Source organism: Epinephelus moara, chromosome 3 (assembly GCF_006386435.1).
Source record: "Epinephelus moara isolate mb chromosome 3, YSFRI_EMoa_1.0, whole genome shotgun sequence".
Lineage (NCBI taxonomy): Eukaryota > Metazoa > Chordata > Actinopteri > Perciformes > Serranidae > Epinephelus > Epinephelus moara.
Genome location: NC_065508.1, coordinates 1,459,522 through 1,476,681, shown reverse-complemented (window position 1 = coordinate 1,476,681; position 17,160 = coordinate 1,459,522). Strand labels below are relative to the sequence as shown.

Genomic DNA, 17,160 nt, shown 5'->3' with positions numbered 1-17,160 from the left:
TTTTCTCAGGGAGTAACGTTGGAAGTACTTTTAAAGTAATTGAGTTACTTTACTCAGGGAGTAACGCAGTAAAGTAACTGGTTACTTTTTTAGAAAGTAACGCAGTAATGTACTTTGATTACTTTTAAAGTAACCCTTACCCAACACTGGTGCCGACGTAGTGCTTTTATTTTGAAAGAGACTGTATCAAACTGTACATTTCCTGTGAAAACAGAAGTGTATTTTGAAAACAGTCAATACATGTAACAGGCTGAAGTTGACACGGCGTCCCAGAACGTCAACAACCAACACACCCAGGGTACCTTGGACGCCATATGTGGACGTGGAAAGTCCATGACCAGACGTGGACATGTGACGAGGTCACAGTGAAGATGTGATGGTTGGTAACGTTCTGAATTTTTTTTTTCACAAAGGCGAGTCACTTGTCTCAGTGGTTCCACTGGAATTAATCGAATTTCCAGCCAACTTTTACCGTTTGATCAGACGTTTAATTTAAACCTGTAAGACTTTTTACAGCTGAACATAATGTCTGATGTCTGTTTCCGAGCTGAAAAGGTGTTTGTATCAGAGTTGGCAAATTTATCTGATGTTACTGGAAGTCAGACAGCGGAGTGCGTGGGAGGAGCTAGATGGGTTGTCAAGGTTTTGTACAAGTCGCCCCCTGACTGTGACCTTATCTTTCACCTGAGCTCTGAAAACACAGCGCAATGCCAAAAGAATGTGGACAGCAGAACGTTGGAGTCATATGTGAGCGTCTGACATGTGATTGTGAACATTAATATAACAGCCTCTTCTGGGTTCAGTCTTTCCTTCAGATGAACCTGCTGCAGAGATCTGCTCCCAAAACTGATGCTGGGTGATCAGGTGTGACTCACAGTCAGTGTTCCAGATCATCCAGAAGGTGTTGGAGGGACTGACACAGCTGTGTTGTATGTGTGTCTTTGTGTCATAAGATCATCATAAATAAACCTGCTGCTGAATTACACCGTGGCCGATGCTTACCTTGTACTATGGAGACAAACACAAACCTCATGAGTCATGACTGTGATTCACAGAGTCTGCTGTGGCTCTGCGGTGACACCAGCATGATCACGGTGAATGGAGGTGGATGAAGGACGCTGTTTGTTACAGAGCTGCATTGTGGGGGCGTCAAGTTGGAACCAGGAGGTCAGAACAGGACAAATATACGCCCACACTGTGTGCTGAATGTGTAGAGCGCCACGAGGCCATGAAACCTGGAGGAACACTTTTACAGTCTGCTGTGACGCTGGTGTTAGTTTAGATAATAAATAAGTAGATGCACCGCACAAACAAGAGGCTGAACGGCTTCTTCTTTTAATTAATTCTTTATCTGAAATGTAACAAACAACCTGATGAAGCCACGGGCAGAATGTATTGTTGTCAGGTTCAGATTAGCATTGCTGTCAGGTTTAGATTAATTGAGCCTTGTTTATTTTAGTTTACTGTAATGTACCTCATTATTATTATTCTGAAGTTGTAGTTCATGGTAAGTACATATGAGGGTTCCTGACACCTTCATCCAGGCTGACAATTAAAATAATTTTTTCCTGGTCCTGTTTGATTTCACTGCCACATTTGACACTATTGAACACTCCATCCCGGTTGAACAGTTGAATAAGTGTGTTGATATCTTGGGCTCTGGTGTGAATTGGCTCCAGTCCCATCTGTCAAATAGGCAGTTTGAGGTCATCATAAACAACTTTGTGTCCTCATCTGCCCCTTTACACTGTGGAGTTCCACAGGGTTCAATCCTTGGTCCCATCCTTTTCTCACTGTACGTCACCTCTGGGCGACCTGGTCAGTCATTTCAGCTGTTTCGCTCCCTGCTGCTACACTGACGATTCTCAGCTGTATTTTTCAGATGATATGGATAATATCTGGACCCTCCATGATGGCTTGGCTGCTTTTAAGGGACAGATGTCACTTAATTTGCTTCAGTAAAATTCCAACAAAATGGAGGTTCCTCTTATTTGTCCTGGTAAGTTTTTCTCTGACATGTAAACCTGTATTTGGCCACCAGTGTTAAGCCCCCTACAGGGAACCTGGGGTAGAATCTGAACTTTAACCCTCACATAAACAAGCTTGTGCAAACCTGCTCCTTTCAATTCTGGAAAATCAAAATATATAACAAATATCAACCACAGATCTAGAAGTACAAATTCATAGCCTGATTTTTTTCACAGCTAGACTTGACTGGCTCCACAAGTACAGAATAGACTTCAAGATACTGCTTATCACATGCAAGGCCCAGCATGGGCTTGGCCCTTCATACATCTACAAGCTCTTGCATCCAAAAAACACCTCCAGGCCACTCAGATCACTCAACTGAGAGCTTCTATCTATATCACGAATCCAAGAGTGATTGAAGAGTGAAAGCTGCTGTGTTTTTTACAGACATCACTGTTTTTCCAGTGGGGATCATGACATAAAAAGCAGCTGTGTTTTTAAAGAGACATCATTATTTTTCAAGTGGGCATAGTACAGTGAAAGCGGCTGTTTTTCCAGCAGGCATACTGCCACAGAAACTGTTGTCTGTTTCATACTGAGATATCACTGCTTTTCCTGCCAAGATTTATGTGCCTAAACCCAACCACACGTTAACCACAGCAAAATATAAAGTTTCAACATATCGGCAACATGACAATGTGCAATTGCAGTTTATTGTGTTATAGTAACTGAACCTCTACAGGAAAAGAATCAGCTGACTTTGAGAACACTAATGAATGAATTTGAATTTGATCGTCTCAAGGAGGCATTCGCAGCCAAATACTTTGACTGATGAAACCAAAGTCTTTGTTAAAGAGTTTTACAGCAGTCTGTCTCTTTACTTTTACATTCTGTAGTGACCACACATTCAACCATGATCGCTCAGGGTTGATTATTAACCAGCCAACAGGGGGGCGGCAGTTGTTGAGTCCTGCCACTACGCTGTCCAGCCCAGAGCAGGTTGAACGTATCTATCTTTACTCTTATTTTAATCATCTCATCTGTTAACCCCTTTGCTTTCTCATCGTCTGCCTCCACATCAGACACGAGCCAGGTGAGTTCAGATCTATCTTTCATCTCACCAAAAGCCTTTGGAATGACTGAGTTGGTGTTCAGAGAGAAATTTGATCTGTTAACCAGTTTCAGCACTGCTAAAATAATCCATAGTTTACAACGTTATGTCGAGTCATGAGCAGAAGATGCCTCTCTACGGAGCCACAGATACACTTTGTGTATATGAAGCCGAGCCTTATCTCGTATACAGTGTTGGCAGAGTCGTGTAGTTCATGTAGTTCTGTGTATTCTGTGTTCTGTGTATTCAGTGTACTGCAGCTCAGCCAAAAAAGGTTCTGAAACAGTAACCTTTAGTCTGCTGGCAAACACAGCAGCCATATCTGAAACCTCAAGTGACTCTGAAGCTACGCGACACTGACAGATACCATGACGATGAAAAACAACATAAGAGTCCTGACAGCCTTGGTCCATAGCAGCATAGCTCTACGGACGATGATGTCAATCAAACACTAAAATACTCTGACAACAATCGGATGGAGTGTCGTGATATTTTGTGTAAACACACTTCTTCTTTTTATTATTATTATTATAACCTTGATTTTAACAGGGAAGGCCACTGAGAGCAAGCTCTCTTTTACAGTGACGCCCTGATGACAGAACATAGAAAACAATAAAAGCACACAAAAATCACAGTTCACATCAGCAGGTTATAAAACAACAGAAGAATGTGTATGGACAAGGACATCAGCGGAGGAAAGAACATCACTTTACAGAAAAACACGCACACTCACATTCATTCTCGAAGTCAGTCAAACTGGATTTAAACTAATTAAAAGGATTAAATCTAATTTTACAGGCTTCTGCAGATTATTCCTCTTGTGTGGTGCAAAGTATTTAAGAGCCAGTTTCCTGGTCTCAGTGTTAATATCATGAGTTTCTGTTCTAGAACCACATAGTCTTTGGACCTGGTGCAGTGTGAAACTGTTCTGTAGTTTAAAAGACATGTCACATACTCAGTTTGCCAAGAAGGACTTCGTAAATCAATAGTATGCAGTGCTGTTCTCTGTGTTCTGATGCCGTCCTCAGTTGAGTGCAGAGTGATAAACTGCATCGAGAGGTTTAAGAGTAGAGACAGGAGAGTGCATATAAAGTTCGTACATAGTCATAACGTCACATCTACATCCCTGTGTGCACCACAATGCACACAACGCTAGCATAGCATCAGCTAAGAAAAGCTAAGTAACAGACTACCACAGCTAAAAACAAACCATATGATTGGTTTTCCTCATAGGAGCGCTGAAAAGTTGAGGCCGGCTCAACTATCTTTCGTTGTTTGTAGCTTCATGTCACCGGATTCCATTGAAAATGCTGTTTTTGTGTCACTCCTAGTGTGAACACAGATAGGGTGAGGAGCTCAGACATCCGGAGGGAGCTTGGAGTACAGCCTCTGCTCCTTTGTGGGGCTAATTGAAGTTGTTTGGGCATCTGACCAGGATGCTTCCTTGGCACCTTCCTTTAGAGCTTTTACATGTACTTCCAGCTGGTAGGAAGCCCCGGGGCAGACCCAGAACACGGTGGAGGAGTTATATATCTCATCTGGCCTAGAAATACCTCAAGGAGGTGGAAAACGTTGCTGGGGAGACGGAAGTCTGCAGTATTTTGGTCAGCCTGCTGCCTGAGACCTGGTTATGTATGTATGTATGTATGTATGGATGGATGGATGGATGGATGAATGATGGATGGATGATGGATGGATGATGGATGGATGGATAGCAACTCTGTTTGTCCAGGAACCAGTACCAATTTAGTACCAGTTCTTGATACCCATCCCTATGCATGACAGGATGCCTCTAAACCACTTTCAGCATGTGATTAAGTCTGACTAATGCTAACATACCATGCTAACGTGCTAGGATATTATCTTAATATTATCTTATTATCTTATATTAACTTAATCAGAATGATTCAGAGCAGTGATATGGTCTTTGCACTGAATTTGAAGGATTCAGCTGATGAATCCCTGAAACTCTCTGGTTGGGAAAAACCTCGTGACTACATCATGGCTGTGTTTGTGTTCAGAGAGTCATCAGTCCTAAAAAAAACATTTCAACATGTTTATTCTTTCTTCCAATCAGGGCATTTAGTTCATCACACAGTGTTACAGATAAAGATGACTGTGAGCTGGTTCCCAAAGACAACAAAAAACATGAATCTCATCATTAGATAAAACATGTAGTGTGTTGTATAGTGGTGTCTAGATGCTGTCAACATGTCCTCCTCTTTGTGTTTTTCAGGCTGGTTGTTTGGAGATGAAGCTGTGTCTTCTTCTTGTCTTGTTTTGCCTCTGCTGTCCAGGACTGACTGTAAGAAGAACCTCAGTCTAGTAAACAACCTTCTTCAGCACGAACAGGAACTTGTGTCTTTGCTGTTTATCGTCTCTGTAAAGTTAACCCCGTCTGTCCTCGTGTCCTCAGGAGGAGCCCAGTCCAGCAGCTCCTGATGTCTCCGCTCCTGTACACGTGGAGGAGGAGATGGAGGAGGAGGTCCACAGCTGTGGGGGAGGGCGGGTGTTCAGCTCAGAGGAACACAGGGCGATAGGGGGCGCCATAGAGCGACTGGGTTTACAATTCCTGGAAAATCTCCCCATCAGTCCACAGCAGCCGAACGTCGTCCTATCACCTCTCAGCCTGGCCCTCGCCCTCGCTCAGCTAACCTTAGGTCAGTCACAATCACACCTACAGACGATCAGACAACGCCTGAGACGAAAAGTCCAGCCTGACGTGGAACCAAGTGTAAATGCACAAGCTGAAATGTACTAAAATGAGTCGTTGGATTTTACAACACGACCTTTCTACTGGTATTATTTTGTTCATGGGGATTAACGAGCACTACGACCTCACGGCTACAGATTTTATTCTGTTGTCATATCACTTAACACCAAGAGCAGCTCTACAGGAAGAAATCTTTGCACATTTGAAGCACATTGAAGGAGCTATTCATATCTGTTCCACACATGCTCCGTTAACTGTCCCTGTACAGTATGTAAAAACAGTTTGTTCAGATCTGTGTTCCTCTTTCAGGTGCTTGTAATGAGACAGAGCAGCTGCTGCTGAGGAGCCTTCATGCCGTCAGTCTGCCATGTTACCACCACATACTGGGAGGCCTTGCGCATCATGTCAGCAACACGTCCCTGGAGGTGGCAGCTCGCATGTACCTGAGACCAGGATTTGAAGTGAAGTTGTCCTTTGTTGAGGACTCTCTGGCCAGGTATCAGTTACAGCCAGGCCACATACACACTGACTCTGCATCAAAAGACTTGTATATAATTTGAACATCATGTACACGTTTGAGACACCAGTTTGCAGTGAATGACAACGGTTTTGTACAACATTTGGACTCAAACTCAGACAACTGAGACAAAGATGGATGACTTAAAACAGTCTTCACTCAGTCAGGGACCAAACAAAAGGTTGGAAACTACAGATAAACAGTGGGACAAAGCCTGCAGGCTGAAGTCTCAGGGCAGAGAAGATTAGAGGCTGGTGAGCAACAACAAAGTGGAGAGTGAAGAATAAGAGCTACATATACTGGGAGGATGATTAGTAAATGGGGAACAGCTGTGAGGAGAACACACTGGTCAGGTGATCCTCTGCTGGGGAAGCTCTCTAGTGACAGCTACTGGTCAAGTGAGGAAGTGCATGAAAAGATAACTGGTAGTATACAGGGGAACGGGTTAAATTACTGAAGCAGGAGGTGAAAAGAGAAGAGGGTGGAGAACCAAGAGCTATGACAACAGCCCTGTTTCCACCAAGCAGTCCAATAGAGTTCAGTTCAGTTGGTACACCAAAAGTTGTGGATGGTACCAACAGAAGCGTTCCTTACTGTCCCCATGTTTGGTCCCCCCTCTGTTGGGGTACCTAGCACACAGATCTGGTACTAAAAGGTGGAGCTAGAAACCCTGCAGTCTGATTGGTCAGTAGAGGACGGTCACTCTGGTTTTATGTAACCTCTGTTCATACATCAGTAAACTACAACTATAAAATGAAAGAGAAAAAAATAACTTCATTCACTGGGCCGACTGCCGGCAACTTTTAAGGTGGAACGTTAACTTGTAATGTTACTCAATGCATGAGTTGATGACGTGAATCCATCAGCACACCTTAAATTTCACTGTGACAACTTTGACCATCACTTTAGTTTTTATTGTCTCTTGAATGACGGACACTTTCAGTAATGAGTGGATCTTCAAGCATTTAAAAATATATATTAAAGTGCTGGATGGAGCAGTGAGTGACAACAACCCCGCCCACATTTAAGAGGACTGTCTGAACAGACCGAGGGTCTAGGTACCATGTCTGAAGGGTTACTGTCGGTTCCAAAGGTGCTGGACTGAAAGGGTTTGGTGGAGACGCGACGAACATGACCAGTTTACAGTTGCAGTAGTCTCGCTCACCAGACCTTTCTCAAGAAAAGAAAGGTCTGGCTGCGCCGACTCTCACTTTTTCTCAAGAAAAGAAAGGTCTGGCTGCGCCGACTCTCACTTTAAGATTGGAGGAAAAAAAACGCCCTGGCTTTTTTTATTTCTTTCAACCAATCACAATCATTCTGGGCGGTGCCACAGCAACGGTGTGCTTGCAAAAATATTGCCAGGGGGAAACAGGTTTTGGTGTAACATGCCCACAAAAATATCACCTACAGGATGCGAACCATGGCAGAAAAATGGCTACATCCCCGCAAGATCAAACAGCGGAGGTGGTAGGGCGGGACTTCAGCGGGTGGCTCGTTCCGCCCAATGAGAGGCTGATCTATGCAGCGAACTTCCGCCCACTCAGACTACAGTTGCAGCAAATACAAACATAAATAATGAAAGTTTTTCTGACATTTCTACCCACCAGTTCTTTCTGTCCTGTTGTCTGAAATGTATATGTGCCATGTTTTCTTGTTTATGTGGAAGTGGAAAGATTTGTTTTTTATCCTCCTCAGGTACCAATCGTCCCCCGTCCCTCTGGTCTCTGTGGAGGAGGTCAACCAGTGGGTGGAAAACGCCACCAATGGACACATCTCCAACTTCATGGAAAGCATTCCACATGACGTGGTGCTTATGCTCATGAACGCTGTGTACTTCAAAGGTGACCCACTCCACCAAAGACCACTCAGTGTGGGGGTTTATGTCGTGAATACAGGAATAAACAGAAATATATTCCTGCTGAATAAGAGTGTAAAACAAATCAGATGTTTCAGCAATTCAATTCAATTCAATTCAGCCCAGTTCACATCAAATCAAATCACATAAATTCAATTCAATTAAATAAACTTTATCTATTCCCCAAGGGCAATTCCCGGGGCAGGCATAGTAAAAGAAACATAACAGGACGTTAGGACAAAACATAAATGACAGACAGACCAGTCCAGTATTAGCTGTTACGTGACTGCCCAGAATTCAGTAAAGAGATGATGGGTCAGTGCTCCTCGGTCAGTCAGGACATAGAATCTGACAAGTCTATCCGGAGTCTCCAAAGGAAGGCACCATAGAATCAACCTCACCAGATGCCGGAACCAGCTCATCACTCCAAATGCAGAGCAGCTGCTGGATAACAACATCCTCCTGTAGCACTGATCACCTAATTGTGTCTTGATGAGCAACTGCTCAGTGCTACTGTTGACTGCTTTGATTCATGTCGATACCCTTTCTGGCAAAAACTCATGACTGTAGCTGATGGCTGGAAGGAAAATGAGAATTTTGAGCCTTATTTTATGGCACAGCATTATCAAAAAACCAAACCAATCTCCATAGCTTCTATTACTGCAACAGTTGCCCGATCTTTCGTCTTCTTCTTACCCCTACCCCTGGTCTTCGAGTGCCACCTTGCCCTCAGAATCAGAGTTACAGGGGTAATGTTTGAAAACTTCTATGACATGCAATGACCCTTCAAGATCCTGATACATCATTGCTGTGCTGGCGTTTACGTAAACAGATGCAATGAGTGTTACTGGACATTGCTAACATGCTGTCTTCTGCAGTGGTGATTTATCTTGCCTGGTAACAGGCATAGTTTTGCAGTTGTCAGGGTGCTTGCGATTCACACACAACTTAAGTTTCATGCTATCAATCGATCAAACAATTTATCAAATAAAAAACAACACTGCTTCATTACCAGGCCACTCACAACACTCTGTAGGCTAACGTTAGCAACCAGTCCTACCTTGCCAGTGCTACAACCTCACAGCTTTAAGTTAAAGCTTAACCATCATATGCCATCAAACTGGGGGGCATGTGACATGGAAATATGTCAAAATCTTGGACTGTCCTGCACAAAGCAGCAGTAACAATGTAACATTAGGTAGCTACTTTGCTACAGAGACATTGGCATATCAGCGATTTCCTTTTTTTATTCTTATCATTAAGAAGGACGATAAAACATTGAAACAACATTAAACTAAGAAAATACAATGGTTATCAAAATTCTTAAATTGTCATTAACAAAGAAAATACAGTTGTGGGGATTCTTTTGTTGCTCATGCAGCCATCTTGCCAATGATTTCTCATAACACTCAGTTTGGAGTGTGCCTCCGAGAAACCTTCATTTGGAGGACCATGTAGCTCTAACACTTTGCCCTAAACCTCTAAACCAACAAGAATTGGGACACCCTAACCCTAACCCAAGATGGAACATGCAAAACAGAGGGGTAAGGGCTAACTGGTAGGGGCAAGGGGTGTACTGGGATTGGGCCTTAGAATGCTTTTGATCATCACTCATGAATAAGACCCCAGGACGACTGAAGTCTTCCTCAGTTCCAGAGTTGCTGCCCATCAACTGAATTGAGCAATCTACCATTTCTGAGGGAAGAATGTTGTGAGCACTGATCTTCTTGTTTTTCAAAAGATTGCTTTAATTCAACAGTCATAGAGTTAGGAGATATGGAAACATGGGGAGACAAAGAGGTATGACATGTAATTAGCAAATTTGCATTTTATAGGATAGCAAAGGAATGACCTGTCCTACTCTCCCTCTGATTGGCTGGTACTCGTTGCCTTCATTGGTCTGATTGGTTAGGTTTAGACAAGAGGAGTGAGGTTGATTAGGGTTAGAGTAAGAATGTTAGGGTAAACCAATCAGAGGCAGAGTAAGGCAGATTAGGACAGGTCATTCCTTTGCTAAAATGCAAATTTGGGTCTTGGAATCGAACCATGGACATTGTGGTTGTGCGGTATGCCATTAGGATATTGGGGCTTCCCAGCATTGATCTTCATAGGGGCCGCATATTGCTGCACTGGATGTCATGGTCCAAGCCAAAAGGACGAGATCACCAGTAAACACTATACACACCACCTTGATACCACCAGACCAGAAACTCTTCAGGACAGGTGATAAGGTGCACCTTAAGCAGAGTTCAGTGCTCATCACGACATCCTTCCTGAGTTCTTAAAATGCAAACTTAGAGTCAGGTGGCTCATGAAATAAAAAAAAGTTTCCTTTGAGGTATTAATGATTCCTCCTTGCTTTCTGTTGTGTTTGCTAGGTGAATGGCAGACCCAGTTTGACCCCCTGGTGACCTCCAAAGGAATGTTCTACCTAGATAACCAGAACTCTGTGTTGGTGGACATGATGAAGTCTGCCCAGTACCCTCTCCGCCTGCTGAGCGATCCAGAGCTGAAAGCACAGGTAACATGGATGATTCGTCTTAGACACCTCCCTCTGGAGGCTTTCTGCTAATGTACAACTGGGAAGAGGCCCGGGGTTTGAGCTCCGAGTTGGGTCATCCTCCTTCATCCTGACTTTAGATCCCATCTTGGGATCCTCTAGGAAGAACTGGAGAACGTGGTGGGGAGAAGATTATGTGATCCTGCTTGGCCTGCTGCAGCTAGTGGTTAAACTGTTGACCAGAACAAATGTTTAAGGTGTCTTTCTATATAACTTTGACTGCACAGCCAATCATACGTGTTTTCGGCAGCCGTTGTTCAGATAAGTTTTGTGTGTGATTTATACCACATGGTAGAAAAAAAAACAAAACAATGAATCTTCCTTCTCCATTTCCACATATAACCACCATGTGTTCCTGCTGTCTTTGTTCAGAGTTTGTCGATATTAAATCATAGAAATAAAAATAAAGTCCTTCTCTCTTGTCCAGGTTGCCAGTCTTCCCTTCAAGGGAAACACCAGCTTCTTAATCGTCATGCCCTTTCCAGGCAGCGGAAACGTGTCATCGGTCCTTCACAAACTGAACATCTCAGACCTTTACAGACGTTTACCTCAGCAGCAAACAATGCAGGTCAGCTTACCTAAAGTGAAGCTGCAGTACAACCAGGAGCTCCAGGGAGCGCTGACCAGCATGGGTGAGATTATTACCTTCATTAATATCTCCCTTTTGGCGGCACAATGGCGCAGTGGTTAGTATTGTCTTAATGGTTCAAACCCAGGGTGGGAGAGTCCTTCTGTGGGGAGTTTGCAAAGCATGTGTTTCCTCCAGGTGTTCCAGCTTCCTCCCACAGTCCAAAGACATGCAGGTTAATTGGTGACTCTAAATTGTCTGTAGTTGTGATGTGAGTGTGAATGGTTGTCTGTCTCTATGTGTCAGCCCTGCTATAGGCGCCCTGTCCAGTGTCAGCTGGGATAGGCTTCAGCCCCACCATGACCTACAACAGGATAAGTGGTTATGGAAAATGAATGAATGAATGAGATCCCTTTTCCACCAACATGGAGCAGGTTCTGTTCCTCTTCTCACATCTAATTTTGAAATGTTTGGAGCATTTTGACAAAAAATAAATTAGTTCCAAAACCAAAAAGTTGGCTCCCAGCTGGAACCAAAAAATAGCAGGTTTTCCTTGACCTGAAGTGCAAACTGTGATGACATCATACTCTACAGGTTAAAACGAGAGAATGGAGTCTTGCATGTTATAGTCTTCTATGTCGTCTTATCATTATCAGCTGGTCCATGCTTGCTGTTTGGCTAAAAACAAATATCTGTAATAAAACAAAAGCTTGCAGATAATCAATGTGATGTGCCATCTTACTACTTCTGATTACCTCTGTTTGTGCATTGTGCAACGCCCTCTGTTAAGGACTCACCCTTGGTTACAATGGTTCCTCTCAGAATTGGTGGAAACGTAGGCTGGTTTGCTAGCACCAAGGTTCTGAGGAACCTGAACAGAAACGGTTCAAGAGCCAGAGCTACTTTGGTGGAAAAGGGGTACATACGATGACGGCTACTGAGACACACATTATATAAAGGCATAAGAAGTTGTCGGTGTACAGTGGCCTGGTTGTGCCAATCTGGGGAGTGAATGTGATAGCACTGACTCTGGAGCATCCATGTACTGGGAACTGCTGACACTTGGAAGTAGGATGTTGTTGTATCGTGATGCTATAACACATGTCAACCAATGATTACAGGCACTGACGTCCTCTATTTGTCTCTCTCTGGTTCTTTCTGTCAGGCCTCAGCTCTCTGTTTTCAGGTCCAAACCTTTCTGGGATTTCCGACCACCCTCTGAGGGTCACAGGCGTCCGCCATGCCAGCACCATAGAACTCAGCGAGGAAGGCGTGGAAGCGTCCGCCACCACTGTTGTAACCTCCATGCGTTCCATCTCCCTCTTCTCTGTCAACTCCCCTTTCCTCTTCGCCCTTGTTGATGATGCCTCCCTGGCCCCCCTCTTCATGGGCATTGTCACAAACCCAGCTCCCGACAATGGCCCCATGCTTAATGATGATCCTAGCCACAACAGCACCATGAGCGACCAGCCTGTGACGGAAAACGCCAGGAGCATAGACATAAATAGCGAACACAGGTCTTGCAACATGACAGTGACGGCAAAAGACAGTAGCATGCGGTCATGTAGCGCCCCTGCTGGTGAGAGGGAGCAGCTGCAGAGTGTGAATGGACTGGAGGGCAGCGGCAAGAAAAAGAAGAAGTAACACAGAGAAAAGAATCTGCTCCAAACCAGACGACTCTGCACCTGCCTGAAGTTTTAAATCTCAAAGGATAGGTAGACATTTTTGGAAATACACTTGTTGGCTTATTTGCTGAGACTTATGGTCTTTACATACGGGGGCATGACCAATAAGGGTTGGGTAGGGATGTCATTAACCGCTGAGAATATTTTATACCAGTTGCCCATGGGTTAATTTTTTTGCTGCTTCTCAGTTTAGTAGTAGCACTATTCTGTTCTACTTTAAGAACAAAGCTATAAGGGAATGTATGCTACACTGGTTAGCTAGCCTTTGCTGCTCTGCACTGTGTACAACCCAACTAGTTAGCTCATTACCACTGGTAACTCTGTGCCGACCCATGGTGGCGGGACACCGTTACTGCAGAAACATTGTGCCCATCCTCTGTTCTCCCCTCAGGTCACCCAGTGAGGAAATGGCTTAATTTTAACTGCGAAACCCCTGTAGCATCTTCTGTTAGCTCTGTTAGCACCAATAGATGTATAATAACTGCTTGCCTGGTGTATACGGCAAAAAGTTTCTAGCCTCTGGGATTTATATGTAGCAGTATTCGTGTAGCAGTGTTTTTTCCGCTGGCTCTGCCCAGGAGTTCTTGCTCAGCTCATAGACTTTACATTGTGATGATGTCACAATATTTAATTGCTTTTCTGGGCTTGAGGAGGTTTTGTAAATATAAACCTCCCTCCTCCCCAAAATTCACAATAGAAGAACTCATAATTGAACTTGTTTGCAGTTGGAGGTGTCGACACCTTTACAGACGTCTCTTTTATAGTGGTGGTCTACATGGAAAATGCTTTTTTGACCGCAGGGGATCTTTTTGCTGCAATAACACAAGTGACCACTGGAAAAATCTACAAGCAAGACTGGATGGTGTCCCTGGGGGCCGGTTAGCACTGTTAGCAGCATCAACACTGCTAGTGGTGCTAACATACATTAGTTAACAATACTAAGGGATTTTGCGACTCAGAATAAAGGTGCTTACTAACTATGGCAACCTGGGCGAGCTGGAGGGTGGCTACCATGTTTCTGCAGCAATGCTGTCCCACCACCATGTCTCAGGACAGCGTTACCAGCAGTAATCACTGATTGAGTGGTGCCGCTAGCTAGCTCCCACCTGACCTGGGTGGAGTACAATGCAGAGCAGCAAAGACTAACATTAGCTAATCAATGGAGACTGGAAATATGAAGCTAAAGCTAGTTAGCTTAGCATAGCATGATGACAGGAGACAGTGGGGCACAGCCAACTAGCTCTATCCAAAGCTAGCAACTCTATCAGCACCTCTAACGCTCGCTGACTGATGTGTTTAATGTGTAAAAAGAAAGTGAAGGAGCATATTTCCAAAATTGTCAAACTTTTTCTTTTCAGTAGTTTCAGACGTGCAGCAGAGGACGAACACCTTGGTTTTGTGTTGCTCTCAAGGAACTGAAGTTCAACATGAAAAAATACAAATGCACTATAGTGATTCTTACTGAGAGTTTTAGAAGTCAACAAACTGAAATACTCTTAAATCTCACTTCACAAATGTATCAGATGGATTTGTTTCATTGAACTTGTCAGGTTTCTGTTGTGATCAAACTACAGAGTTTAATGACTGTTAATACACTTCATGAGGCCTGGTGATGTGTTTCTAGACAGGTTTAACATTTGATTAAAGAAAGTACTGCGTTGTTTTTGTTCAGACAAAAACACACACGAGTGGCTAATTTTCACTCAGTCGCCAGGAAGGAAATATTGTCATTGCATGTTTCTGCAAACCACAGATACGTTACATTTGTACGTTTCATATCAGAGTTTCTAAAGTGACGAAATATCTAAGCTGACTTTGTCATCAGGAGGTGGAGGGGATGGTGGCTGATGGTGTGACACTTGAGACACACCAGCCGAGCTGCAGACCACTGCTCATCACCAACAAACAACTAAACCTGTTGCTTTAAGCAAGACGTTGCTGCGTTTCCAGCAACTTACATGTTTATAGCAACCAGTTGCTGTGTTTCCAGCGGCGATAGTGCCCCCAAAAGCAGGTATTTTAATCCAAAACATGATCTTTCTCTAACCATAACCCAGTGGTTCTTATGCCTAAACATAACCACACATTCACCATGACATTGTTGAAACATTATGTTCCAAAATATCTGCAACCTAATAACGTACAAATGTAACGAATCCATGAACGCACAATGCCAACATTTTCACTGCCTCGTTCAGCTCGACTCACTTTTGGTACCAGGTACTTTTCTTAATTCAGTTAAGTTTTACTGCAGAAAGTCACTGCATCAAACTTACAGTTCTCATAAACCAGCCAGTTTCCCTCCTTTATCCAGTTTAGTCTGCGTTGCTGCAGCTTTAGTTTAGTCAGTTCTGTTCTTTGTCTTATTTCCTCTGTTTCTTCTTTGTCGTTAAATTTTTTCATGTTCAAACTGTAACATTAAAAGTTCCTTTTGTTGTTCAAACGTTAAAGCAACAGATTTTCCTGATGGTGAAAGTTGCTTTCAGTTTTTTCTATCAGGTATTTTAATTCCACAGTGCTTCCGAAGGTTTAAGAGTTGTTCCTTGGTACACTTTTCAAGTAACTGCCCAGAAGGAGACTGAATAAACTCTACCAAAGAAGTCATATTTCAATCGCACAGTATACCATAGACATGATATTGGAATTTTTGCCGATATCCAATATGACAACTCATTTGGCCGATAATTATTCATATTATACATACACACTCTTATCATGTTGGCCAAGTCTAATAGTTCATTTTAATAATAATGATAATAATATATTTTATTTATGAAGCCCTTTCCATGGTAAGATATATTGGTTAAAAACGATCATAAAATAGAATACAATCGGGGCGTCGCTAGCGTAGTGGATGGTGCCGGCGCCCCATGTACAGAGGCAATGCCTCACTGCAGCAGTCGCAGGTTCAACTCCGGCTTGCAACCCTTTGCTGCATGTCAACCCCCACTCTCTCTCTCTCTCTCACCCCATTTCAATATGTCCTGTCCATTAAAGGCAAAAAGCCCCAAAAAATAATCTTTAAAAAAATAAATAAAAATAAAATAGAATACAATAAAATACACACAACACACATTAAAAGCCGCGTTGATAAGCTGAGGTTTGATGAGTGATGTGAATCGGCAGAGGTCGGTACAGTCTCGCATGTGTTTGGGGGGAGAGTTTCAGAGGGAGGGGGGTGATGGAGAAGGCTCTGTCGCCCCAGATTTGGCGCTTGGTCCTGAGTGGTGGAATAAGGGAGCGATCACACTGAGATGAAACGCTAGAAACGCGACTGACCGGCATTCAAGCGTCTTTTTAGACGGGCGTTTTTCCGGAAAAACGCTGAAAAGTTCAAATATTTTCAACTTTTTGAGCGTCAGACGCCAGTAGCTAGCGCGCATTGAATAAACGCTTCCAGTGTCTTTGAAGCGTCCGCGTCTCTAGCGTCTCATTTCTGTGTGATCACCCCCTAAAGGCCCATTTATGCTCAACGTTAAATACAGACGGAGCCTTCTGTCCGTGCTCCGCGTTCATTTCTGCACGTTTCCATAAAGCTTACAGATACGGGCCAAACGGAGCAGTATCACTGGAAACTGCTGTCACTACCCGATACGTAGCTCTAGTGAGACACGAAGAAGAAATAACAATGGTGGAACTTTTTCGCTTGAAACACTGAAAATAAAATAAAAGAGGGAGACAGGTTTTTCCTATTTCATCTTATTTTGTTATATTTCTCCCTCTCCCCTCTCTGGGAGCGTCTGACCTCCCGCCGCCTGCTCCCGTCTCAAACACGGAGGCCCCGCACATACTCCAGAGGCTCGGGTCTCCCTTTCCGCGGAGTCCCCCAGCCCTCCCAGCTCCGCTCCGCTCCCAGGACCAACCCTCGTGCCCTCCGACTGGGATCCCTCTGTTTTTGTCTTTTATGCAAGAGGTACATTATCAATATCTCCTCCACAGTCGCCATGTTTGTTTTTGAGTTTGTTGTTGTCGTAAACTTTTGACTCTGGGCTGCCTCCTGGTGGATGTATTGTTTAACATCCATGCCAACGTAAAGGGCGCATGGAAGTATGTGGGCAGTGACGGTAACATCGTCTGAAACGGACGTATACATTTTTGTACGTAAAGGGAGCATAAATGGGCCTTAAGGAGGTTGGCATCAGAGGAGCAGAGGCTGCAGGAAGGAGCGTGGTGGTGGAGCAGC

General features: G+C 43.8%; 1 protein-coding gene across 3 annotated transcripts; it reads left to right on the top strand.

Moving 5' to 3' along the window:
• The first annotated feature begins 2,907 nt into the window (after positions 1-2,907).
• On the top strand, positions 2,908-15,420 carry serpinf2a (serpin peptidase inhibitor, clade F (alpha-2 antiplasmin, pigment epithelium derived factor), member 2a). 3 transcript variants are annotated; one of them, XM_050040524.1, is made up of 9 exons: positions 2,953-3,061; positions 4,562-4,683; positions 5,316-5,384; positions 5,496-5,739; positions 6,102-6,288; positions 8,005-8,150; positions 10,543-10,685; positions 11,152-11,356; positions 12,458-15,420. In XM_050040524.1, exons 3-9 carry the CDS (start codon positions 5,331-5,333, stop codon positions 12,934-12,936), a joined length of 1,458 nt encoding a protein of 485 aa, XP_049896481.1. In that variant the 5' UTR covers positions 2,953-3,061; positions 4,562-4,683; positions 5,316-5,330; the 3' UTR covers positions 12,937-15,420. The 3 variants fall into 3 exon arrangements, with proteins under 3 accessions (XP_049896479.1, XP_049896481.1, XP_049896480.1); XM_050040523.1 differs by having other exon boundaries at positions 4,562-4,711; XM_050040522.1 differs by lacking the exon at positions 4,562-4,683 and having other exon boundaries at positions 2,908-3,061.
• The last annotated feature ends 1,740 nt before the right edge of the window (positions 15,421-17,160 follow it).